This window comes from Choristoneura fumiferana, chromosome 5 (assembly GCF_025370935.1).
Source record: "Choristoneura fumiferana chromosome 5, NRCan_CFum_1, whole genome shotgun sequence".
NCBI lineage: Eukaryota > Metazoa > Arthropoda > Insecta > Lepidoptera > Tortricidae > Choristoneura > Choristoneura fumiferana.
This window is the reverse complement of record NC_133476.1, coordinates 9,165,517-9,192,000: the sequence shown is the minus strand read 5'-3', so window position 1 is coordinate 9,192,000 and position 26,484 is coordinate 9,165,517. Positions and strand designations below refer to the sequence as shown.

The window sequence follows — 26,484 nt, the reverse complement described above, 5'->3', positions numbered from 1 at the left end:
GTAGCAATTAGATTGTCCGCGTGTATGTAATATAATTAGAATTAATGTGAAAGAACAAATAGAATACAAAAATATACCTATGGAATGACCGATCTGATAATTATATAGGCAAATATTTTGAATAAGACATGAACAAACGACTAATGCCTAAGTTTTTACGAAAGATGTTGTTTTTGTATGTTTTACGTATTTTTTATTTTCGTTATTGACATATGGCGTGAGTCAAGTTAAATTTTATACTATATATCCATGTTTTGTTTGTTTTCTACCGGACTTTGAGTACCTATATGTATATGTAATGTTGTCTTTTTGGTTGATCGTCTCTTTTTTACAGTGGTACTGGACAGCGTTGTTCAAGTATTAGAAGGACTGAGGTTCTTTTTTTTTGTACCCTAAATTAGGGCTCTATAATCTCTCGCGTAAAGTAGTGCTAGGATAGCCAATGTCTTGTGTTGGGTTTGTGTTAATTTATATTAAAATATATTTTAAGTAAAAATATTGTCTTGTTATTATGATTTAACCTATTTTGATGGTTCGATAATTATTTATTAGTAAGCCACATTTTTCACATTCAATATCTTCCATGAACAATACAATAAAACATGAGTTTATCTGGCATTGAAGTTATTGAACCAGCAATTTATAACTTGTTACTGTAATAGCTCCATATAGACAAATATTTTCAAACGTTTAGTGAATAAATTGGAATTTCGTTGCTCAAACAAAAGAAAAAATGCATTTTATAAATCGATTATACATTTATTTCATTACAAATATAATAAAATCTTTTAATCAGTCAAGAAAATATCACAGTAATTACTTAATTTTATTTTAAACCTAGCTCTAGCTCCTTAATCATGATATCTGTAATCAGGGTAACAATAATATTTTTTGATTAATATGCTTTTACAAGGTACATATAATATCATAAACTCTAACTTTTGGTACGCTTATATTGCAACTTTTATACTTGGTTACGAAGCCATAACAATTAAAAGAAGAAAATACCTACACCTATATCTTCTTTTATGTAATTATGTATGTTACATTAGAGATCTAATCACATCGAAAGATAGTTATATTTCTACCAGCGGTTATTTATTTCAATTTTAATTTCATTTCTTTATCATGCGTCAAAACAAAAAAATTGCTCATTTATTCCTCCAAAAAAGGTAAAATGTTGTCTCTTTCTTAACATCCAACGCAAAAATAAAGTTATAAGTTTATATTAACAGCACGTATAGAAGGAATTTCTCATGAAATGTACCAAAAAGAAAATGTCTTGACTTCCGCGAAATTACCAACGAAAAAAAAGCATATGTATACATCTCTTTTACTGTAAATATGAAAAACGCGATGTGTTTGTCTGCGCACGTCTTTGCTCCGTTAATAGCACTATTTTAAATGCTCACTTTTATGTGGTATAATCACATTGACATTGATTTACATTGACATCTTTACTCGAGTCCAAAATTAGGCGAACTAGATTGACAACTGAAAATGTTACCAGACATAGCAAAACAAAAACAGGCATAGAAATATGTCGATACAAAGTCGATATAACCTTGTGTAGACGCGGAATAAAAATGTTTGTCACTTTTTGACTTTATTTTCATAACTTTACGCCTGAAAACGACAAAAAGTATAACAACAAATAATAACGTAACGAAAATTTCACAATATCGGAAATAGTTCCAAGCAAGCCGATGGCAGTTAAGTCGAGTGACATATATCAAATGTCAATAAAACACAATGGCGGATGGCGTCCTTCCCGATGTTATAATTTATTTAGAAATCTTTCAAATAAAAGATTTCATTTATTATTATTTCGTAAGTTTTTTTTTAATATCGATAATACAGCACTGGTGTGTAATGAAATGTCAAGTTGGTTCGCCTAATTCTAGACTCGAGTATAATGTACCTTACGGCAAACACACAAATCCGCGCTGTGAACAAATTTTGTGTTGATTTTGTAAGAAACATGCAGTCTATACATAGATGTCCATGTATAATTACTTGAATGCATATCACCTGCATAAATTACGTAGCTCCGTCATGGCAGCTTGGGACGCAACAGTCTTGTTTTTCTCTGTCTTATACCTGAAATTAATAAGATCGATTTTTTAGACATAAAAAATAATAAAATCCATCTATAAAATGAATACAGAAAATTACTGGCAATTTATTACAACAACTCGTGCTCTTGTTGACACAGTTTACTGTTTAAACCTTACTATCCAAAATTGAACAATGGACGTCACTTTTAATGCCCGACTCTCTTAGTTTTTGAGCAATTAACTTAAGCGCTGTCATTGATTTTAGAGTTTAAGATCACGGGTGTCCAGCGGTTATGAGTCCCGTCGATCCTATCGTAGCAAGACAGAAGAGTACATGTTGATGAAAAATTAGGTATATTTAAGAATATTGCTGACTTCATGTACAGTCGAACAAACTGAATCATATACCAGGGTAGAACCTTTAATGTCATGTTAACATCCTAAACTTTTATCAAGAAAATCATAGTGAAATTGGTTATTAAAACGTTCTATCCTGGTACATAAATCAGTTTGTTCAACGGTACAGCCAGTAAACATTAGATCTTGGGTGTAGGTACTGAACACCTCGAAAATCGAAGTTCGTATCGTACCGTCCCTCTCACTCTCGTATTAAATATTATTTAGCGACAGCGGGACCGCAAGATACGAAGTTCGAAGTTTGCACTCCGTAGTATAGCCTGGTACGGACCTGGCAAGGAAGTCGTGCGCGACGTCGGGCCGGTACGCGGCGCAGTCCCGCAAATATGCCTGGTCGTTGGAGAGCGCGCGGCGATACGCCAGCTCGCGCCACGCCGCGCCGCCGCGCCCCGCCAGCAGCACCAAGCCTTCCATGAAGCTAAAAAAAAGTTGTATCAGAAAAGTGCCGTGGCCGCGCCGGCGTGGCTGTTTCATTGGTCGATATACCACGCCTGTGAGGAGGCGAGTGGTGCCTCCTCACAGGCGGTATGTATAATAATTAGTGAAACTCACAAGTCGACAACTCGCAACGTAACTAGTGAGACCCGAATGCCCTAAGCCAGGTAGTTTTAAGTAGGGTCCGAGAATGCTGTTTAAAATTTTATCAAGGTCCAGATTTTTTTTTGTGATAAAGAATTTATTTATATGCAAATAAGTAACGTATACACTATACAAATAAGAAGCTAAGTAGGTAAATTAGTGTGAAAAGTGACATCGACGGTCTTGGGCTAGAACCAATGAAACTGAGCCTTTAGAATGTTGTCCATCCTATCCGCCCGTAGAAACCAGCTGAGGGATAATACCAGAAGATGAGCAGCAGCGTCTTCTTGGAAACCTTACATATACTGCACTCGCCAACCCGCTTGCCAAGCATGACGAGCATATTGACAATCCTCCAGTCATGATGATTATGCGCAATTTACTCAGCTCCCAAGTCCCCGGCAGCCCCGCTAGTTCCGACTACGGCAGAGAAGCTTTTAAAAACTGTAAGTACTTCAGGTTTCTTATAAATCTAACTTAACCTATAGGGTTCAACAGGATAGTTTAGAAATATATCCTGAATAGTTCACAGATTTAGAAACATAAATCATTCGGCCATATGAAACAGTTGGGATATTAATAATTTAGAAAAAAAACCGGCCAAGAGCGTGTCGGACACGCCCAAAATAGGGTTCCGTAGCCATTACGAAAAAATTAAGTAATATTTTTCTAAGGATTTCGTATTTTATACCTTAGGCTGCTATTTACTCATAAACTACTAATAATTCTCAAGCAAACTTAGCCGTTATAGTTTTCCTTGAAAGTTTGATATACTTACAACCATTCTGAATTTTTTCAAATTTTTCCACCCACCGGCTCGATTTAAATGAAAATTTGCAATTTAAAGTTGAATATTTCGCAAACAAATCACTGAATCGAAAAATCGTCTGAGTAAAATGGTTTTAAAAGACCTATCCAATGATACCCCACACTATAGGGTTGGATGAGAAAAAAAAATCACCCCCACTTTACGTATATGGAAGGTGCCTTAATTTTTTTTTAATTTTTAGTTAAACCATTTTGTCGTCATAATTTACTTATATATCCGTGCAAATTTACAGCTTTCTAGCATTGATAGTCCCTGAGCAAAGCCGCGGATGGACAGACAGACATGGCGAAACTATAAGGGTTCCGTTTTTGCCATTTTGGTTCCAGAACCCTAAAAAATCGGCGAAAACTTGGGGATCCACTTGCCTAAGATACTCGGCGACCAGTTTATACATTTGCTCAGTTGTCTTATTGAGCACGAGGCGCGTGGGCGAGGCGTTAAGCAGCGACATTTGGAGGGCCACGTTCTGCGCGAGCGCCGCCATTTCCCCCGCGAAGCCGGTACAGCCACCCTGCAGGTACAGCTCTGCTGCGTCCGTGCTGTGGTTCAGAGCCGATTCTAGCATAGACCTGGGAAATAATGTCACCATTGAAGACCAACGAGAAAGAGTAGATAAAAGGGCAGGCGTTTATAGGTAAATTAAAGAATTAAGAAAACCAAAGACGACAGAACCTATAGTTGCCATAGGGCCTTTCCACACCGCGTATGTATGGATACAAACGCGATACCTAAGCGAGTTGTATGGCTCCTCTATGGAAAGAAAACCGCAGTGTGCAAAGGCTTTTAGTAGCATCACATATGATTTCCAAGAGCCGAGAAAACGCTCGTAATTTGAAAATTCTAACCCTGCTTCGTATTATACTTCCTTTCAATGTTACAAGTTACAATGCATAGCATCCTAGTGTCATCTGTAGACTGTGAACTTTTTCGTTCTCAGTGTGTATGCTTTGCAATTCAGTTTTAAATTCATAAATGAGTCCCTGCTAACGACCCTTGATTATTCATCATCATCATTATTATGTCGGCCTATATCAGTCCCACTACTGGGCAGTGGCCTCCTCTCAGAATGAGAGGGCATGGGCCGTAATTCCTACGTTTGCCCAGTGCGGATTCAGAACTCCGCACATACGCAATGTTTTCTTTCACAAAGTTCAAGGTAAATTTTCACTCTTAAAAAAAATTGTCGCATAGTAAAAATGCTTATATTTCGTACAAAATTCTCGGACTTGTACTCACGAACCACTGTTTGGGAGGCCATAGGTCAAACCTCTACGCTAATATAGGCCGATAGGACTACGTTATTTTGAGGTATTAAGTTTCAAGAATTCTAAAGTTTCTTATTTTTTGCCTGTGGGTACAGTCGTACCTATGAAGCTTATTGTAGCGTTTTGTGTCATTTTTGTTGCCTGCATTTTCAGCAATTTGAAGATTTGTGGTTGTTTTTTTTTTTATTTGAATAAATCTCGCAAAATAAATTTAAAGTTAAAAATAATTATGGCATCATATCTAGGATAGCCTGTGGAGTATGTAAACCAAATTTGTGTCATTTTCGTCCAGTGCAAACTGTTATATGGACAGTATGTAAAAATGGTGTGAAAAAAAAAATTACAGTTTATGAAATATTTATTTCCTATTTCAGATTACTTACATACGCCTATAAAAAAAAGTTGTGCCAAATTAGACCACGCAATTTTAAGATTTTAAATTATTTTGTTTTCTTAACCTACAAACGCTTCAAAAAAATATTATAGTCATTAGAGTTCACATATTTTATATCATAAATGCATGATAAATCGACATTGTAAATTTGTGTCATTTTCGCCCACGATATTTAAATGAATAAAACATAAAAACAAATGGTTGCGGTCGAAACGGGTCGCGCGGTCAAGCGGCGGGGCGACGGGAGGCATAAGCACGCAAACACGTTCGTTCGGTACGATTTCATCTATGGGAAGCATTCATATTAGATAATACAAGTACTGTCGTCGCATGTAAGTAGGCAATTGCTGGCTGAGTATGAGTATTAAACGCGAGTATGAGTATTCCAGCCGAGACTAATATAAACATTTTCTCAAAATGTATTACGATATTTAATTTTATATCAAAATTGCAGGTGTATTTTTCCTCTGAAAACACCACGAGCTGTTTCACACACATTAAAAAAAGTCCGAGGTTCTAACAAAATAACTGATACCTAATGGGTAGGTATCAGTTGTTTTGTTTTGTTTTGTTATTTTGATTTGCTAGATGTTTTTTTTTTCTGGAACCAGATTGAATTGGCTGTAGGTACAGCAGGGCTACTGCGAAACTCAAAACTCGAAGTTCGTATCGTACTGTCCCTCTCGCTCTCGTATTAAATACTGTAAGTGTCAGAGGGACCGCACGACACGAACTTCAAGTTTCGAGTTTCGTAATAGCCCTGACTCGTGCCAACTTAGATATTACCGTGACCAAGTTTGAGACTTGATAATAATAAAATTTAAATGCGACATTGTTGTCGAGTATAGCGATCCTGCAATGTTTTTAACTCTTTCATTTTTTTTCGCTGGCCTTAAACTATGTACTTCGCCTATTATATAACTTAATGAGTATTGAATTGACTGACTTTTATCTCCGCTACGTAATAAACAAATTGCATAACTTTATTTTTTTGCATACTCTGAATGTAGTACCTATTCAAATAATTAAGTATGTAAATAATAGGTACATTAATTTAAGAATCAAAAAGGCTGATAGTTATATATAAAAAAGGTTGCCTGGAAGCTTAGAGCAACCCGGGCGGAAGGGAGTAGCCATTCGACGCGTTCCTCTCTGTCAAAGTACAAGCCCAATTGGGCATACGAATTTTATAAAACAAGGCGCGCTCGGATTTCAAACTATTAGACCGAATCGAGAAGCGCGAGTGAACGCGGCGGTGCTAAAAATATCGAATTGTTCAGTTTCCTGCTGTAAAAAGAGATCTGGGACATCAAGCTTGCAAAATTATAGTGTTACATTTCACATGGAAGTAAATTGTTATCGTATTATTGCTATTTAATTACATTTAAACAACAAAGACGTACATTATTGTCGGATTCGTTTACCAACATCGAGTCCTAGCGGTACAAATTTCGGATCGGTCAAGCGATAAATCGCATAAGCGATAAAGCGATGACTTAATCATGTTACTGTCAATGTGTTAGTTTGGAGTCATCTGTAAACGAATTATTAGTGTATTGTTGGGTTATTTATGTGTTAACGTCGTCATTACAGTCAGTTGGCAGTTTTGTTTTTGCATCTAAATAAGCCGAACTGCACTTTTATGCACATTTCCCCCCGCAACAAACGCCAGAACTATTTTAAAGGTAATCTACCGCTAAGGTTGCTCCCTTCCGGTAGGAAGCCCGCGTTGCTCTAAGCCTGGAAGAGATCGTTCTTAAGCGATAAGGCCGCCTGTTGTTTACCCTTGTCATTTTCATTCTGTGTACCTGTTCTGTATCGCTTACTATTTTTGGTGTACAATAAAGAGTCATTGTATTGTATTGTATTTTATATAAAAATTTAGAAATGGTATGTTAGTCGACAAAACTAATGTTAACTTTAACTGATTGGCATTAAGTTCGAAAATTCTAATGATCGAAATTTGACGTGGATCCTGCTTATGACGCTAAAGTCGGATTTGTATTTATCTGTCGTGTCGTGTCGTGTCGTCACGCATATATATAGTTAATTTAAATCGATATCTATATCTATAAGTATCCCAAATTTCAGCTAATGCTACCCAGCCGTTAAAGCATGATTGAGTAACAAACATCAAGATATACAAACTTTCGCATATATAATATTAGTAGGATGTGATCTAGCCCCTAAGCCCCTTCTCTCTCACTCGAACTTAAAGGAAGATGGATATCTTGTATCTGGGTGTCTTGTATGGTCTTGTATGCCCAGCTCTAAAACCTGGCTATCGCGTCACTGCATATCTAAAATAGCAGCGCTTAGCGTCAACAATCCTACCGGTGTGAAGTTAGCGGCCGATTATAACCCAACCAAATTAAGAAGTTTAAGTTATTATTTGCATTTGTGTGTTCATAAGAGTGACAAAAACACAATAACTAGCTTATATTCAGGGAGAAGTATTCAACCTGAACGTCTGGTGAAGCAAGAAAATTATTGCCAGCTACACCATATGAAAAAAAAACACCAACATGGAAATGAGAACCTCTTCAAATCTTTCCATAAAATAACACTGGACACTAAAAGCTTTCTATAAAAGCTGCAACTGTTAACTAACCTCATCTAGTCTAGGAGCCACATCCAATTTGGAAACGGGAACTCTCCGGTTTTTTGTGGCATGTTATTACGCACGCTGAGAGCTTTCGATCAACGCTTCAAATGTCCAGTAACCTCGTTTCGTTTTGATGAAAAGGTAGAATTAAAGCTAGCGGCCGATAAAAAAACAACTAAAATAAAATAAACATTGATTGGAAAACGCCTTCCTCCTAGATATTATATTAATATCTAGAAAGATATTATATATTAATATGATTATGCATTTCAAAAGCTTCGATCAAATGCGAAACTACCCATAACCAACATCTAGTACGGGAGCTACGCCCAAATAAAAGTAGGGGCCGAAAATGTATGCAGTAATATAAAAAAACGACCAACTTGGAAATGCGAACTTCTTTAAATCTTTCCATATTATAATACTGAATACTAAAAGCTTTCGATACAAGCTGCAAGAGTTTAGTAACCTTATCTAGTTTAGGAGCCACACACGATTTAAAAAAAAGCGGCGTATTTCTTTTTGTAATAAAATGTGAATAACAATATGTTGGAAATGCGAACCTCTCCAGTTTTTTCTGGCATATTATTACGAATGCTGAGAGCTTTCGATGAACGCTTCAAATGTCCACTAATCTCCTTTCGTTTTGAAGAAAAGGTAGAGTTAAAGTTAGCGACCGAAAAAAAAAACTAAAATAAAAATAAAAAACAATTTGAAAATGCATTTCATCCAGAAATTTTAATAAGATGATTATGCATTTAAAAAGCTTTCAATCAAATCCGAAACTGCCCATAACCAACGTCTAGTACGGGAGCTACGCCCGAATAAAAGTAGGCGTAGTGCGTAATAATATGCCAGAAAAAAACTGGAGAGGTTCGCATTTCTAACAAGTTGTTATTCTCATTTTATTACAAAAAAAAAATACGCCAGTTTCTTTAAATCGGGTGTGGCTCCTAAACTAGATGAGGTTAGTAAATTCTTGCAGCTTTGTATCCCGTATTGGAAAGACTTAAAGACTTAAAGACTTAAAGAGGTTCGCATTTCCAAGTTGGTCGTTTTGTCATATTACTGCAAAATTTTTCGGCCGCCTACTTTTATTCGGGCGTAACTCCCGTACTAGGCTTTGGTTATGGGCAGTTTCAGATTTGATGGAAATCTTTTCAAATGCATAATCGTATTAATAAAATATCTGGAAGGAACACGTTTTCTAATCAATGTTTTTTTTATTTTTGTTGTGATTATTTTCGGCCGCTAACTTTAAATCTACCTTTTCTTCAAAACTAAAATGAGGTTACTGGACACTTGAAGCGTTGATCGAAAGCTCTCAACGTGCGTAATAACATGCCACAAAATACTGGAGAGGTTCGTATTTGCTATTTGCAACATGTCGTTTTTCTCATTTTATTACAAAAAAAAATACACCGCTTTCATTAAATCGGGCGTGGCTCCTAGACTAGTTGAGGTTAGTTAGCAGTTGCAGCTTTAGTAGAAAGCATTTAGTATCCAGTGTTATTTTATGGAAAGACCTGAAGAGGTTCGCATTTCCATGTTGGTGTTTTTTTTTTTCATTTTAGTTTCGAAGTTTTAAATGCTGCTTGTTTTAATCTGGTGTAGCTGGCAATAATTCTCTTGCTTCACCAGACGTTCAGGTTGAATACTTGTCCATAAATATAAACTTGTTTGTGTCATACTAACTACTAAATATAAACTAGTTTGTATCATATATCAACTAGTGTGTGTGTGTTTTTGTCAGACCTCACAAATGCAAATAAAACCTCAAACTTCTTAATTGGGTTGGGTTATAATCGGCTGCTAACTTTTGGCCGCTTACTTCACACCGGTATCTGGTAGTAACATCTTGGTAAAGCAGCCAGGAGCGTCTCCTCAGAAGGGAACGCCTCAGTGATTAATGACATCGATTTGAAATTTGGTACGGAAGTGTTGTTTAGATACAATGAAATTACAGTCAACCAAAAGTAATCAGCAAAAAAAAACTAAAACTTATTAGGTAGGTATCTCGTAAAAAATTGCCATGGGATAGGCATAAAATCTCGAAATGACAAGCGCTAGACTTAAATTCATAAAATTTTGCACAGCTGTTTTTAATACAAAGTCAATGATAACTATGATGTAATTTTTGGGATTACCCATGAGAATTCAGTAAAATCTCGAAATCAATTAAACTGTCAGATTACGCGTGCGAAGCCGCGGGTAATATAAACAAACGTTTCGTGGTAGTTTTTTTTTCAAATAATGAGAATCCGTGGATGAAAATGACACAAATTATGAATAGTGTTTTTTTACACCGTTAATAATCAAAACACATAAACTCTAACAACTTGAATTTTCTTTTGTGGGTTTTACAGGGTATTGTATTAAAAAAAAAAATATCTATAAATATCGTGGATGAATTTGACACAAAATATTTTGGATAACAGATATCAGTATTTTAAAACGTCTGACATCTTTTTAACAAACTGTAATATTCTTTTAGAGTTAGTTGGGCGACATGTTAGGTACTGGTTAAAAATCAGGATTCCCGTGGATGGATATGACACAAAATGCCTATGTACATCAGTTACTGCTCAGATATTAATAAGAAAGTAAAATTTTCGTCTTTAATTTTTTTTTCGTCCAATACTAATGGAAAACACTAATACCTAAATTTCTACTTATGCAGGCACCCAAAATGACACAATTTTTTGTATTAGGTTGGGCAAATGCTCCGGAAGCTATATGCGAAAAATAAACAACTTTAATATTTTTGAAGCCTCAAAACGTAGTCCTACGGGTCTAAATACACAACTTTCTTGATTGTTATCCAAACGCAATCTAAGTAAGCTTACCTCGTCACCACATTGTCGTGTATCTGCATCCATTCTGGCTGGCTCGGTTTCCTCGACGTCCCTCTCGGCGCCGACTCAATAGCGAGCTTCTCTAGATCGTTAATAAGATCGAGCGCTTGCTTACGCTTCACATTCGCCGCTTCGGCGTACATGTTGAAGTGTAGAGCCACCATTATGTAGGTGTCCGTGTCGCCGGGGCAGTGGGTTTTTAGGTAATCTAGTAGACCCTAAAATAAAAAGATTTTATGTAGAGCATACTGTATTACTGTGTTATTGTACAGTAACTGTCTCGAGAACACATCGGGAAATTTTGCCGTGACATGAAAGCTTTGAGGTATTGTAGCAGCATAGCACACGACCTGGACTAGCGGAGACATAGGTTTAAGACCCGGCTAAAGCACTTCTTTATTGTTTTTTTTAACGAGCTCTAGTTGCGGTATATTTGAGTTATTTATTGAATGCAGCTAGCTCTGACAAGTTAGTTTTCGGATCTTCTTTGTAATTAAGAATTTGACCTGTAAGAAAATTATTTTTTTGGCAAAAACAGTCAACATCCTGATTTTGTTCAAGATTTCGATCTCAACTAGTCATCTAACCCACTAAGCACTGAAAAAAAAAAAGAGTTTAGAGAATTCACATTACATACCTGTTTAAACTCCGTAATCTTATCCGACTGCTGTCCCAGCATGAAGTCAAACTGTCCCAATAGGAACTCGAACTGGTGGTTATCCCTCAATGCTTGGAACACGTAAGCCATCTCCGTGTATCTGGCGAGGCCGGTCAGCAGGCGCACCATGAGTCGCCAGGAGCGCGCCGCTAACAGCTGCGACGTCAGCGCTTGCGCAGAACGCAGCACCACAGCCACGCCCTCCGTGTCGCACGCGCACGAGAAACATTCGTGCGCGAGGACTAGTAGCTCTATCGATATTATGTTCACCTGAAAAATTACTAACTTATTTCAGCATCATCATCATCAGCCTATAGCAGTCCGCTCTCGTTTACTCCATTGGTTGTTGATTCTTACAGATATGGCCAGACCATTGGCACTTCAAATTGCTAATTTAAATTGGAAATATCAAACCAATATTAATGACAAATTTGGCCACAGAATCAGCGAAATTCAGCGAGTAGCGAGAAGAATGTCTTTTAGTATGAAAAAATTGTCGCTCGGCAACAAGCAAAGAGTGAATACTTCTGTCAAAACAAAATCAAATGTTTATTTCCAATATAAATATAATACCCTTCTCTTACATGTCAAGTGTGGCCAGAATTATCCGTTTTGTTCATCTCATTTTACATAATCGAGAAATTCTTAGGATTAAATCTTTGGTGGGAACCTAACGTACCTGTTTCGTGGACAGTTTAGCCCCTTTAGTAATCTTCCTGATATTCGACTTGATCTCATTCCGTATGTGAATATTGCTCCGCGATATTACATCGAACAGATTCCTCCTCGTGTCGCGCGTCAGTTTACTGCCAACCGTGTACACAGTTGACACGGCCGAGTACACAGACGCAGTCTCCGCAGAGTTTAGTGTCCCTCCGTCGGTCACAGCTGACTCTACCTCATCACCTTCCACGTTAGAATACTCCTCGTCTATTAAAGTTTCCACATCGAAACAGCTGTCATCCAACGTGTTCTCGGGTACAGCAACAGTATTAGACTTATAAATCTTCCTGAAAGCCATTAGGTGATCGAGGATCAGCCTTCCGATGTGACTGCAACAGTCTGGACGCATGTTTAGAAACATTTCGATATCTGAGTTAAGGACGTAGCCCCACAGTGTGTATTGAAAATGCTCTTTTTGACGGAATGTCGAAGTCTTCACTAAATGTGGGCATATGATCGCCGCTACAATTTCGCGGCAAAGGTATTCTGCAATCTGAAAAGGTTCTTTATTAGACCAGTGTTTTTCACTTTTATTAGTACTTAGTACAGTCGAGGAAACTGAATCACGTAGCAGGGTGGAACCTTTTCATAACCAATTTCGCTATGATTTCTTTGGCAGATGTCAACATGAAATTAGTAGCACAAAAGTTCCACCCTGGTACGTGAATCAGTTTCGTTGACTGTACAGTTGCATATTTGCATCAAAGGGTAATCCCACCAATCTCTTTAATTAATAGAAAACAATTGCAAACTATTAACCAAATACATTTCAAAACGGATGAACGTTTTTTATTTATCATCCCTAGTACATAAGAACCAGTACTTTCATGGAGTCATGTCTTCTCGGCCTATATACTGTATGTCCCACCGCAGTGCACGCGGGCCACGTGCGGAGGTGGAACTTCACACACATAAGTTAATTTCTTTGCAGGTATGTGCAGATTTCCACAGAAAAACCATCAATATTTTAATAGTTCAAGACTTTTTACGTACCTGTTTGGACGGAATGTTAAAAGTTCTGAACACGAGATTCGCCAGCGACATACGCGTACGTCCGCTGACTAGATTTATGAAATCCACTGCCAATCCCCTGTACTTCAACACTGTGGTATACTGCCAGCCTATATGCAGCGCTATGCGGTAATAGGAGGCTATATGCTTGGCGATGGTAAGCCCGCTTCTGGCTGCCAACGCCTCTAAAGCGGTGAGCCTGTCTGCATCCTCTCTGCCGGCCAATTGGCAACTGGCTTCTGCCACGTTCTCTTGTTTCTCTTGAATGATTACCAGCTCTTCGAAGCTGGCATCTGATGTACCTGATACTAAAATACCATAAATTACTGTTAATAATTTATTGTTTAAAAAAATGAGCGAAAAGCAAGAGATTTAAAAAGAACACATAAAATCACTTTGGACTGTTTAAAATTACTTCCAATATTTTGAGCTCTATGCAGGTAACTTGGCCAAAGTTGCAATGAGATTATATTGATAGACTGCTAATCATTTGAAAATTAAAAAGTACTCAGAAGAGTAGAGGCAATAAGTAGACTAATCGTAAGTAAACCAGTAAAGTAAACAGGCACTTACCGTTCAGTTTGTTTTGCAAGAATGGTGACGAGATAACCAATCTCAATTCCTGTGGCAGTTCATACGGAGAGCAAGTGCCTTCAGCCAACTTGATACACGTCCTAAGAATCTGCACAGGACACGGTAGGTTCCTAAACATATATTCAGAAGGAGTTTTAAACAAAGCAGACAGGCGGAAAGCATCCACCAGCAACTTCAACTCAAGGAGGAGATTAATGACCTTCCTCCAGTTTTCCACCGCCTCCGGTTCTTCCAAAAAAACGACATCCTCAATATTACCCACGTCTGACTCAACTTCGATCTCTCGCAGTTCCATAGAGAAAGGTTTCTCCGTGTCGACGACCCCTACTCTCCTCGACATCGCCGGGTCCTTCTGCCCGTTTAATATGAAATGCAAAGTGCTCTGATAGCTGTTCAGGAATATTTCGTTTTGAGACTCGCACTTAAAATACGCGTCCCACATGAGATGCTCTATTCGCTCTCTTTTCCGCCCGTACTCTAGATTCTCCTCGAACCAGCTCATTATGATTCTGTAGGCGTAGAACTTCTGAACCGAGTCATGGATCTCGTTCACATAATGCACCAGGAAGTCCGTAGCATCACTGAATGTGACCGCTGCTTTCTTGAATGCCTCACTGCAGCGCGCAATGAAAATAGTCCATTCTTTGTCGTCGACGCCGTCGTCTTTCAACAAAAGCGTTTCGTGTTTGTGCGCCCACTCGGCCATTAAAATGTCGTTGACCGGGACACTGGCTAGCTTAGCTATCTTGAGCGCAACATCGTAGTTTCTGTTGCCAGTGTAAGTTTCCACGCACTGCAACAAGTATTGCCCGGAATCGTCCTGCAGCATTTTAGACACGTTCACGACCGACGGCGTCTGCATTGATATCTGCAGGATCTCGTGTAGTGTTACAAAGTTCGGAGATGGGACTGGAAAACAATAGTTGTAGCAATAAATAGTAGATACACAAATTATCCTTACTAATATTATAAATGTGAGTGAGCGCATTTGTTTATGTTTTCATACTTAAAGCGCTCAATCGAATGATGAAATTTTGCATGAAGATAGTTTGAGACCCTAAGAAGGACATAGGATAGTTTTGATACCGTAATATTTTATATCTCCTGTGAGCGCGGGATAAACAAACTCATCGCACACGGCAATACATACATAATTTTAAAAATAATAACTATACAAAGTAAACTTTCCCATCCCACTTTCCCATCCCACTGACTTTAGTAGCACGGCTAAACCGACTTGGCTTTAGGTACTCTTTATCTATTGCGGCATTTATTCATACATGTATAGATCCACAGACATAAATAACGGGTCAGAAAAGGAGCATACAACTAAGTGAAGTAAGCTTACTAAATATAAGCCACGCGAATAACCAAGCCACGTTTATGAATTTACCTGAAAACCCTTTCCCGAACTGAGCCACAGCCAGACATTTGAGGAACTCTTTCTGATGAAACGCACTATCGAAGCCCTGACTGAGGGCTATCTTGACGAGCACCGTGGCTATTCTCTGGTAGGCCTCCTTGGACAGCCGGCTAGAGAGCCCTGTGGCGTCGACGCTGTAGCGTCGCTGGCAGTGCTGCAGGAAACTTGCGAGCTGCTTGCTCGTCTGCCCGTCGAATATGCGCTGGTGCAAGCAACGGCATAGGAATGCTGTCAGCAACGCGAGAGGACTTTCCTAAAAACAAGGCATTAGATTGGAAATATCTTCTAATAAAACTAGCGTAAAGCCTATACAATGATACATTGGTATGATAAAGTATAATAATGTACTCGTGCAGTATCGTAACAAATCGTACCTACATCTCGTAAGCGGGCGTTTTAAAAAAAAGTGTACCCTTTCTTTTTTTTTTTTTAAATATGGTTTTTTCTACTCAGAATCAAGAGCACAATCGATTCCCCGAATGTCCCCATTTTATCATACAAATTTTTATGAGTCAGTTTTGTCACGCCCATACTGTGTATGAAAAAAAAACCGGCCAAGAGCGTGTCGGACACGCCCAAAATAGGGTTCCGTAGCCATTACGAAAAAAAATAAGTAATTTCGTATTTTGTACGGAATCTTCCAAGTTTAGATATATTTTATACCTTAGGCTGCTATTTACACTTATAAACTACTAGTAATTCTCAAGCAAACTTAGCTGGTATAGTTTTCCTTCAAAGTTTGATATACTTACTACGTGCTTACTACCATTCTGATTTCTTTCAAAATTTTCCACCTACCGGTTTAGATTTTAGAGGGGAGGGGGACGCTCGATTTTAATAAAAAATTGCACTTAAAAGTTGAATATTTTGCAAACAAATCACTGAATCGAAAAATCGCAACCCCCTAATTATTTTAAAAGACCTATACAACGATACCCCACACTACAAGGTTGGATGAGAAAAAAAAAATCACCCCCACTTTACGCCTAAAAAATTTTTTTTTGTAATTTTTATTGTTCCATTTTGTCGGCATAATTTACATTCATATTCGTACAAAATTACATATTTCTAGCATTGATAGTCCCTGAGCAAAGCCGCGGACGGACGGACGGACAGACAGACAGACAGGCAGACATGGCGAAACTATAAGGGTTCCGTTTTTGCCATTTTGGCTCCGGAACCCTAAAAACCGGCCAAGAGCGTGTCGGACACGCCCAAGATAGGGTTCCGTAGCTATTACGAAAAAAATCAAGTAATATTATTTGCGTTATAACACAATGAGGGCTATCGTTTTTTGTCTCACTAGATGGCGCACTGTTGCGTGAGGTTTTTAAGTATGTCTTTCAAAGTCTGTTATTACGGGCGTGAAAACAAAGTTTAGATTCAAATCATATTTAATACACCTTAAAACCGTACCATAAAAATATCGAGCATGCCACAGTGTTCCATAGTCGCCGTTTTGTTCGGAAAAAAGGAATGACAAAGGTTTCCGAAAGACAAAACTGTCTCAAAACACAGACATTCATTGCTCCGGAACGCATATTTGCCATAATTAATTTCAGATATCGCAAAATATTCACAAAATTATTCTAATTATAAATAAACCCGCGTAGCTCACTCAAAAACTATGAGATTTGACATTTCGGAGACCTCACGCTACACTAGCGCCTCTAGCGGCGAATTCATACGCGATAGCCCTCATTAAAACACTTACTACAGTCTTAAAATCTATTACCAGAAAAAGAGCGTATCTTCACGGCACTTATGTCCTTTTGTTGAGAAGCGCAGTTTTTCGGCAATAACTCAAAAACGGTATATCCGATCATGTTGAAACTAATTTTCGTTGAAAGTATTTATTAAGCGTTACCTTTCCATATTTTTTGCCTTTTTTTTGGACAAACGGTTTAGGGGAACACAATTTTTGCTACTTTGGGAGCGATTATTTCCGGAAATCTTCACTTAATCAAAAAATTTTTTGAGAAACCTTACTATCCTTTCAAAAGAGCTGTCGAACTATGTGCCCCTATAAATACTTATTTTTATAATTTAACTACAAAACTAAATAGCGGCTTTGACAAGACATCTGTACTCCAAATTTCATTGAAATAAATCTTATAGTTTTCGAGTAAAATGCCTGTGACATACGGACGGACGGACAGACGGACGGACGGACAGACAGACAGACAGACAGACAGACAGACGGACTTGACGAAACTAACATGTGCTAAAAATATGTTCAACGGCTGTCCAAGTTATGGTAGAATTGGTAGATAACATAGTCTACCGCAATCGACCTTAAAAATAACAAATGAAGGGACGAATATGAACCAAAACGAGTTTACTACGAACTAACAAAGTCTTACACACCTGCTTAACTGCTGTCTAATTTATTTATTTTTGGTAAATAACGCAGTCCACCGCAATTGATTGCAAGGTATATAGGCGAAATTACCCGAATAAATTTATTTATTATTACTTAAAATATCAAGTAGGTACTTACCGGCATGAATATAAGCATGGACTCATGCAGTGTCGTGACGTATCCGTTCCGCAGGCAGAGCTCGGCGACTTGCAAGAAGAGGTCGGCGGACACCGGCGCCTGCGCAGCCGGCGCCTGCGCCGCCTCCGCTCGTGGCAGCGCCGCCGACACCCACTGCGCCCAGAGCACCTCCACGGCGTTTGGCTAAGCAAAAAAATCGGCCAAGTGCGAGTGGGACTCGTACATGAAGGGTTCCATGCCTCCGTACAGTCGAGTTCATAAACTTGTGAGCAAACAATTTGATCAATAGTACATTGTGTCTTAAGGGCGGTAAATAAGGAATTACGAACGAGAGTCCATTAGAAGCCCGAAGTCGAAGACTGAGGGCTTTAATGAGTCGATGTTCGTAATTCTAGTACCACCCGTGCGACATACAATGTTTTTCATCACATTTGCGAGTAAAATTTTATATTTCTAAAAGAAAAAAATATACTTCTTCCAAATATTGGCGATACCTTAGGCTGCGCTCGTGGCAGCGCCGCCCTCCCCCTACCCCTCCCGCAGCATGCGCCGCAGCGTGCGTGTGCGTGTGGTCCTGCAGCAGCGCGCGCACGGGCACGGCGCAGCAGTATCAGTACGGGCATTGACTCATTTACCGACCACGGGTTTCATGACAAGCACATTAAAGTCGAGGGTTTTATTTGGGGGGTTGCAACCAAGGTAGCCTACATGTTGCGACACTATTTACGAGCAAGTGTGATGAAAAAATATTTGAACTCGACTCTATTGTTAAATCAAATGTTTGCTCACAAGTTTATGAACTCCACTGTACAATGTTTTAAAAACAATTATTATTACTGCGACTCCGCTGTCTGTCTGACTACCTGTCCGTCCGTCTGTCACAGGGCTCTATCTCTTGAGCCGTAATAGCTATTCACTTGAAATTTTCACGGACAATGTATTGCCGTGGCTGCTATAACTACAAATCTAAAAAAACGTTTTTTTTTTGAGTTTTTTAATTGATAGGCTTTGTTAGGCGTTGCTAGGCGGTCAAGGTGACAGCCGGCATCGGCAGTCGCTGGGGGCAACGCGAGTGACCCTATGTGGTTGTTTGGACTTATTTGAATCGTCTTAAAGAGTACCTACTTTGATAAACAGGGGCAAAAGTACAGTCAGCAAAAAAGCTTGTATTATTAACAAAAACTTATTTTAAAGTAAAGTCTGTTTTAGAGTACCTCGTAGCAGCTGGCTAACAGCACCAACAGCGGCTCTTGGGCGGCGTGCGCGGCGCGTGAGAGCGCAGCGGGCGGGTCCTCGGGCCCGTGGCAGGCCGCCGCCGCTTCCCACAGCTCGCGTGGGCCTGCCCCCGCCCCCGCCCCGCGCAACGGGAACTCGAACACGCCGCTGCCCACTGGACTCTGCGCAAACAACACTATCATATCACTGCACTTGACTTGACCAAACATACGGTCCAGGCCGTAGGTACTCACTACGGCTAAACCGCCTCGGTTTTTAACCGCGTGACTTTGTGAATCAAGTAAACCGATGCAAACTGCCGCACTGGCGGTTTTAAGTTTACGTGTATAAAAAAGTCACGCGGTAAAAACCGCAGTGGCGTAGCGTGGACTAATGTAGACGTGGGCGAAGTCGTATCAGCGAGACCCCTTTTCTATGGTCGCATCACATTTAAAGAGGCCTCGTAAGGCCCTTTTAAATGCGAGGCCGTGGGCGAGGGCCAACTCCGCCCACGCCTAGCTACGCCACTGTTTAGCCGTAGTGCGGCCTCGCCCTAAGGCTGCGTTTCCACCAGAAATGTGCGAGGATGTGTTGCGTGCGAGGGATGTGTTTTTCATGAACCAATAGAAACGCTTCATTTGCCTATCCTCGCACAGCACAGCTCCGGTGGAAACAGCTGAGCGGAGCGAGGAGAGGTAAATAAAGCGTTCCTATTGGTTCATGAAAAACACATTCCTCGGAACACATCCTCACACATCTCTGGTTTTAACGCAGCCTACACTTAATTGCAATTTATCGTCCAGTCTTTCTTTGTCAACTATTCTTACCATGCAATAGTAAATATTTTTTGGATTCAATCCCGACGAGACAAACTGTGCCTATGAGTAGTGCAGGAACGCTAAGCTAAATTTTTCAATAGGACAGTTACTGCTGATCTTATCAGTTTTGTAGCATTAAATTAGTTCAAATGTTACACCCGTGTATTTTAAGTGTAATGCAATGTAATTAGTCGATTTATGTTACTACTTACTAAAGAATTAAAAAAAAATGTATTTTTGTACATATTTTGAGGGGACATAATCGGCATTGGACTGGCCATCTAGTCGAGATTTGATATTTGTATTTTGATTTGACATTGTATTTAGAATTTATTTTCTAATTTCATTCGTAATATAAAATAATGTTCTATGTCTCATCTAAAACTGTATATTTGCATGCATTTAAGAATGTTTTTATCGCAAATAAATGGTTGATTGATTGATCGGTGTTTGCCAGCAGCGCTAGGCCCCAGCTGTTGCGACTTCCAAAGCCAGCCCTTTCGGCCATTATGATCGAGATAATTATGTCAGTTTCATTTAAACTAAACTAAGTAACCTATCAATTCAAAAAATGTTAGACGTGAACTTACCATATCAGAGGAGCTCAGTCTGGTCAATCTTCTCTGCCCATTACTAGAGTTAAGTTTCAGATCCTTATCTGATCCATCCTCAGCATTTCTGTTCATCATGATATATTTCAAATGTTCCGCGTAAGATTTCATTTCAAATTCCTGTGACAGCTTCAGCATTTGGCTCAATGGATAGCGAAAGACGTCGCCAAATAGAAGGAAATTGAACCAGGAGCCTTTCTTCACAAATCCTCTGAGTATAGTTTCAGGCAGCTGTAAATTGTGCAGCACTGCGAACTTTATCATCGTCTGTGACTCGAAGAGTACAACCGACATCTCTACCTCGCCATCTTCATTTTCCTTGCTTTTCAAAGTATTTACAGTAATCTCTTCGAGATTCTCGAGAATATCTTTTGCGGCGTCGTCGCTGCTTTGGATCAGTTTGGACATGTAATCATTCACGGTTTTAGTCGCTTTGTCTGCATTCCACCCTTTCTGGTACACCAAATATTGTTTCATCATCCTAGCTGCGGTCATGTGAACTCTGCATCTCGTGGGGTTGCAGCCGATCATGGCCACGAAAGATATGGCGCACGCGACCATCGCAGGATCGTCCCAGTTCTGCAGAGCTACGGCGTGAGCTTCACAGCAGGCACTCTTTATACTCTTATCTTGAAGCCGGTTGTACATCTGATACTGCTGAACAACAAACGCCTGGCTCGCATTACACGGACGATACTGCTTCAGATAGTAAATATGACTCAGGTTCGCCACATAACCGTATCTTTTCATCAGTTTCTCGTTGGCAAAATCTGGCATATCAACTGTTTTTTGCGATAATGCTTTAACGGAGCTAACATTGACTGGCATGTCATTGGCCAGCAAGCTGCCTAAACTGCGTCTATCGGTCTTTTCGCCGATTACGGTTGAAGTGCTTTGATTGATCAATTGGAATTCAAAAATTTTCGAAACATCAAGCCCTCTATAGCCAGAGAGCAGCTGATACACATTCACATCTTTGGATTCGTAAAATGGATTTGTGTCTAAATATTTTTTGTAAACATTGTGTAAATGTGGAAGCTTTTCCTTGTATCCTTTATTTGGTAATTTAAAGTCTTTGAAATTGATGAATTCATCTTTTGAAAATATATCAAATAGATTAGCGCTTTCTTCCAGTAAAATCATTCCGAGGACAAGATGAGGATTGGAGCAAATGTAGTTGTCTATGTCATCCTTAGCTATTTGCTGGCAAGTTTTGTATACCGGCACTACATGGCTCTGCCTGTCTGAAGTCTGTTCAATGCTTTTAAATAACAACCACAGGTTGATGCAATCTTTAGCTTCCTGTTCCACATTAGAGAGATCTGTATCCAATATGTTGCCCTCAACACACATAGTCAATACTTTATACAACTTGTTTTTAACACAGTACTTTGCTAATTCTACATAGAAATCTTGTTTTGTAATATTAGAACAGGATTCCGTGAATATATCATCAATAAGTTTAAGATTCTGAGTTCGAGCTAATCTAGCAATTATTTTGTTCAAGTTAGAGCTTTCATCTTCATTAACTATGCCATAAGAACACAGAGTGTCGTAAATACACATTTTAGTATATTCAAAACAATTGCTATTTGTTATGTTGGAAATCATCTCGCTGGTGATAGTCCATTTGCGGAAGATCTCATCCAAAGTATCAAGAACTTCATCTGGGAATCCCTGAGTATCTACATTTAGAAGTTTCTTCACAAAACTTTCATTGTTGAAAAAGTTATACCGTGCATTCATGTCCCTCACCACCTCTGACATTTGCAGGGTGATCCAACGAATTAAAATCATGGCTTTGTTTTGTTCTACCAAATGATTCCACATCTCTAATGGTGTTGAGAATTCCAACAAAGAAAATTCTGCAAAAAAAATACATATTATTAAAAAAAAATATATTAAAATGAACATGACATAATGTATAGTAATGTGTAATAAACTCATTTTGTTTTCTTATCAGTGCTTAACAACATGAAATATATCATTTCAATTGGGGCAAACTAATTACATTAAGTACATACAGAGCAATTAGATAATAGATAATAAACAATACCAAATGAATCCAGAAACAATGAAGAGGCAATTTTACTTTTCCATTGAGCAGTATAGTTCTGAATTTTTTCTATGGTCAAGGCTTTGATTTCACTTTCAGTTACAAACACTCTGTCCTTGCCTGTACCAAAAACTTTGTTCTGCTTAAATGTACCCTCGCATTCAAATGCTTTCTCTAAGTACCGCAGCAAATTCCAATGTCTTTTAAATTCATGCCACCTTGTCACAGTTTCCCCCTTCATGTCTGGTGAAAGTTTCTCCAAGTGTTGAAGAATAAAATCTCTATATTCTATCTCTGGTGAGGAAGCAGCAAGGGTCATGAGATGCTCCGCTGGATTTATCTCCACTTTATTTAGGACATGAAGCACTTTGAATATCTGTTTTCGCATCAATAGTTGAATTGTCCAGGCTCTGACCTAAATGCAACAAAGTATGGTGTGGTTATCTCAATAACTTAATAATTAATTCATAAATAAATCAAAGAAATGTGTGTTTGACTGTTCGTGCATTAAGAATGTCTGCACCTATATGTGGTTAATTCATTTTTGTTGTTTGTTTTTGTCAGAAGGTTTGTGTGAATAAAAATCTTAGAAAAATTGTATTTCTGTAAAAAAGTCAGATTTAAAGAACTTTATTTTTAAACTAGCTTTTGCCCGCGGCTACGCCCGCGTGGAATTCGGTTACCGCGCGCTGCTCCCTCAGGAACTGTGCGTTTTTCCGGGATAAAAAGTAGCATACTTATGTCACTCTCTGATCCATAAACTATCTTTATACCAAAAATCATGTTGAAAAGTAGCATATGCCAATTGGTAAAATATCTTTTTTAAATCAACCCCAATGATGAATTTACTTATTTCGATCCTGCGGGAATTTTGCATTCTTCCATAGAAAAGCAGCCTGTGTCAATCAGAGATACTGCAGATTACTATTAGTGAAAGAATTATTAAAATCAGCTCCGAATTTGCATTGTCTTACTTCTATCCTGCGGGAATTTTGCATTTTCCCAAAGAAGAGTAATCTATACCAATCAGCAATAGTGTATATACATTAGTGGAAGAATTTTTTCAATCGAGGATAGTCATATTATATCATATGAAAGAATTTTTAAAAGCAGTGCCAACTGCCAAAGTTGAATTTACTTATCTCTATCCCGCGGGAATTTTTGATTTTCCCGGAAACAAGTATCCTATGTCAATGAGGAATACTGTAGCTTACTTTTGGTAAAAGAACTTTTAAAATCAGACCCGAAGTTGAATTCACTTATTTCTATCCCGCGGGATTTTTGCATTTTCCCGAAGAAGAGTTGTCTATACTAATGAGGAATAGTGTAGCTTTCTATTGGTGAAAGAATTTTTAAAATCAGCCCTGAAGTTGAATTCGGTTTTTTGTATCCCATGGGAATTTTGTAATTTCCCGAAGAAAAAGTCATCATCATCATCATCATCATGTCAGCCGAAAGACGTCCACTGCTGGACATAGGCCTCCCCCAAGGCTCTCCACTCAGACCGGTCTTGTGCTTTCCGCATCCACCGCGATCCCGCGATCTTAACCAAGTCGTCGCTCCATCTTGTTGGTGGCCTACCAACAGCTCGAAGAAAAAGTAGCCTTTGTCATTTGGGGATAGTCATATCACATAATATGTAAGAATTTTTTAAATCAGCTCCGAAATTGAAATAATTCATTTGTATCCCGGGGGAATTTTGCATTATCCCGGATAAAAAGTAACCTATGTCATTTAAGGATAGTGTAGCTTACTAACTTTGAAAGAATTTTAAAATCGGCTCAATAGTTTCAGAGATTCAACAACAAACAGAAACGAAAAAAGTTTAGATATTTCCCTATCCCGTGGGAATTTCGAAAAATCCTTCCTTAGTGCACCTTTACAACACTCGTGGTACATGTATGCCAAATTTCAAGTCCCTAGCACATGTAGTTTAGGCTGTGCGTTGTCTGTCAGTCAGTCAGTCAGTCAGTCACAGTACTGTTTTATAGGTATAGATTAATAATTATTTAAAATTAGTGATTGACTGAGACAGAAGATATTTACAGGGATATTTCTTTGATATAAAACACAGTATCAACTCCCATTTTTATCCCATCCCTGCCTTCAGTATAAAGGGTAAATGGAGGCAACAGGACAGTAACTTAGACACATGGAGTAACACACTTATGACATCTTATTAAGTGGAAGCACATGTGTTTCCCATTGCAAGAGTGAAAGATGGGAAGTAGTGGGAATAACAAACTTTTAACTTTTGGGTTGCCATATGAAAAAATTAAAAGTCCTGACAAAAATCCTGACATCACCCTAAAAGTCCTGACATTTCTTGTAACAGAGATTTGACATAGGTTGAAGGACGTGCCGGCGCAGCACTGCGCCGCGACACTTTCATTGTGACACGTAAATTATCCATACAAATGTATGATTAATTTTCGTGGCACATTGGAAAAAAATAATAGTAATCTAATGCAAGTATTAAGGTATACAACTTTTTGGTTTTCATCCTTTGATAAATAATTGAAATTGCAACCAAATGACAAAATTAGATTGTAACTGGTTTTGAACAAATAATTGATTGAAATATCTTTAGCTATAATTTATCCTATGTTAAATTGCTTTGAAAGAAATATTATTAATTTTGTTGATTAGTTTCTACTTAATTTATCATTTCACTCATATAAAACAGTGTAATTGATGTATTATGAAAACAATTTTTTTTTCAATGAGGTCATTTCTAAAAATCTGGATACTTGGTAAGTCCGGCCGCAATCCTAACAAAGGGTCAAAAATCGGGACATGACCAGACAAATCCTGATATATGGCAAATAGCAACCCTACTTGTCCATGTCAAATCATGAAATTCGAACATAACCCACTTCCAGTGGTCAGATTGGCTTGATATTTGGTATACAATGTATGTTTGATGGTTACACAAAATACAGTCAGCAAACCAAGTTCCTATAAAAAAATATTTTTTACAAAACTTATTCCTAGTCAAAATACCACAAACAGGACTTATCACGCTAACACACACAATATCACAGAGTTCTTTACATTTGGTCCTTTAGTAGTCATATTTAACCAGTACATTACACATAATATATACATTTTTTTCTTCCAACTAATATTCATTTGTTCATCAGCATCAGCTTGTTATCAAATGTTTTGATAAAAAAAAAATTCAAGCACCCAGTTAGTACGCAAAAATTTATAAGACTAACTTGAGAAGTGAATGCACAGAAATAGTAAGCATTGAAACTAAAAAATAAAATAAAATAAGACTCACTTCTGCCATGAACCATTCTTTAGCTGTGGCCTCATTCCAAGAGTTTTTGTGCATCAAGTATTTTACAGCCAGATTAATGTGACTGCCTTTAGCAGCTGCTTCCCGAACGACATCACGGGGAGATTTTTCATCCCAGCACGACCATATAATCTTCTCATTTTGAGTCAACCCCTCCATTTTCACGATTCTATTTTGATTTTGTCTAGATCAAAAAAAACATAATTGAATTATTAGATTAACACAATAAACTACAATCTCAGTTTTCTTTCTTGTTATGAGTATTATAGTATAATAATTATAACTTTACGACGACCAAGACGGTACCAATCAAATCAATTTATTTTAATTCTATTCTTGTTTTTAGTTTCGTCCGTCACTGGTCACGTCAAAAACTCAAAAACAACAGTGTTGTCATGTCTCAGGTCTCTGAAAAAAAGGCAACAAAATGTTGTTAACTTGTAGTTTCTTTCCTTGCTGTTCAGTGGTTTTAGATAGTTTCACAAAAATATTTCTGCAAAAAAACCGATGAGAAGCATTACACATTGTTAATTAAATTTCATTTTTAAATAAGTAAAAATTAAAAGACCA

General features: G+C 38.2%; 1 protein-coding gene across 2 annotated transcripts; it reads right to left on the bottom strand.

Moving 5' to 3' along the window:
• Positions 1-294: 294 nt before the first annotated feature.
• Positions 295-26,308, bottom strand: LOC141428059 (spatacsin). Of its 2 annotated transcripts, XM_074087766.1 has the most exons (15): positions 26,221-26,306; positions 25,897-26,098; positions 22,611-23,025; positions 20,534-22,419; positions 19,125-19,307; positions 17,911-18,093; positions 15,381-15,663; positions 13,967-14,896; positions 13,376-13,701; positions 12,339-12,875; positions 11,639-11,929; positions 10,993-11,219; positions 4,248-4,451; positions 2,746-2,892; positions 295-2,100 (listed from the first exon to the last, which is right to left on the bottom strand). In XM_074087766.1, exons 2-15 carry the CDS (start codon positions 26,071-26,073, stop codon positions 2,028-2,030), a joined length of 5,862 nt encoding a protein of 1,953 aa, XP_073943867.1. In that variant the 5' UTR covers positions 26,074-26,098; positions 26,221-26,306; the 3' UTR covers positions 295-2,027. The 2 variants fall into 2 exon arrangements, with proteins under 2 accessions (XP_073943867.1, XP_073943866.1); XM_074087765.1 differs by having other exon boundaries at positions 25,897-26,308.
• Positions 26,309-26,484: the final 176 nt, after the last annotated feature.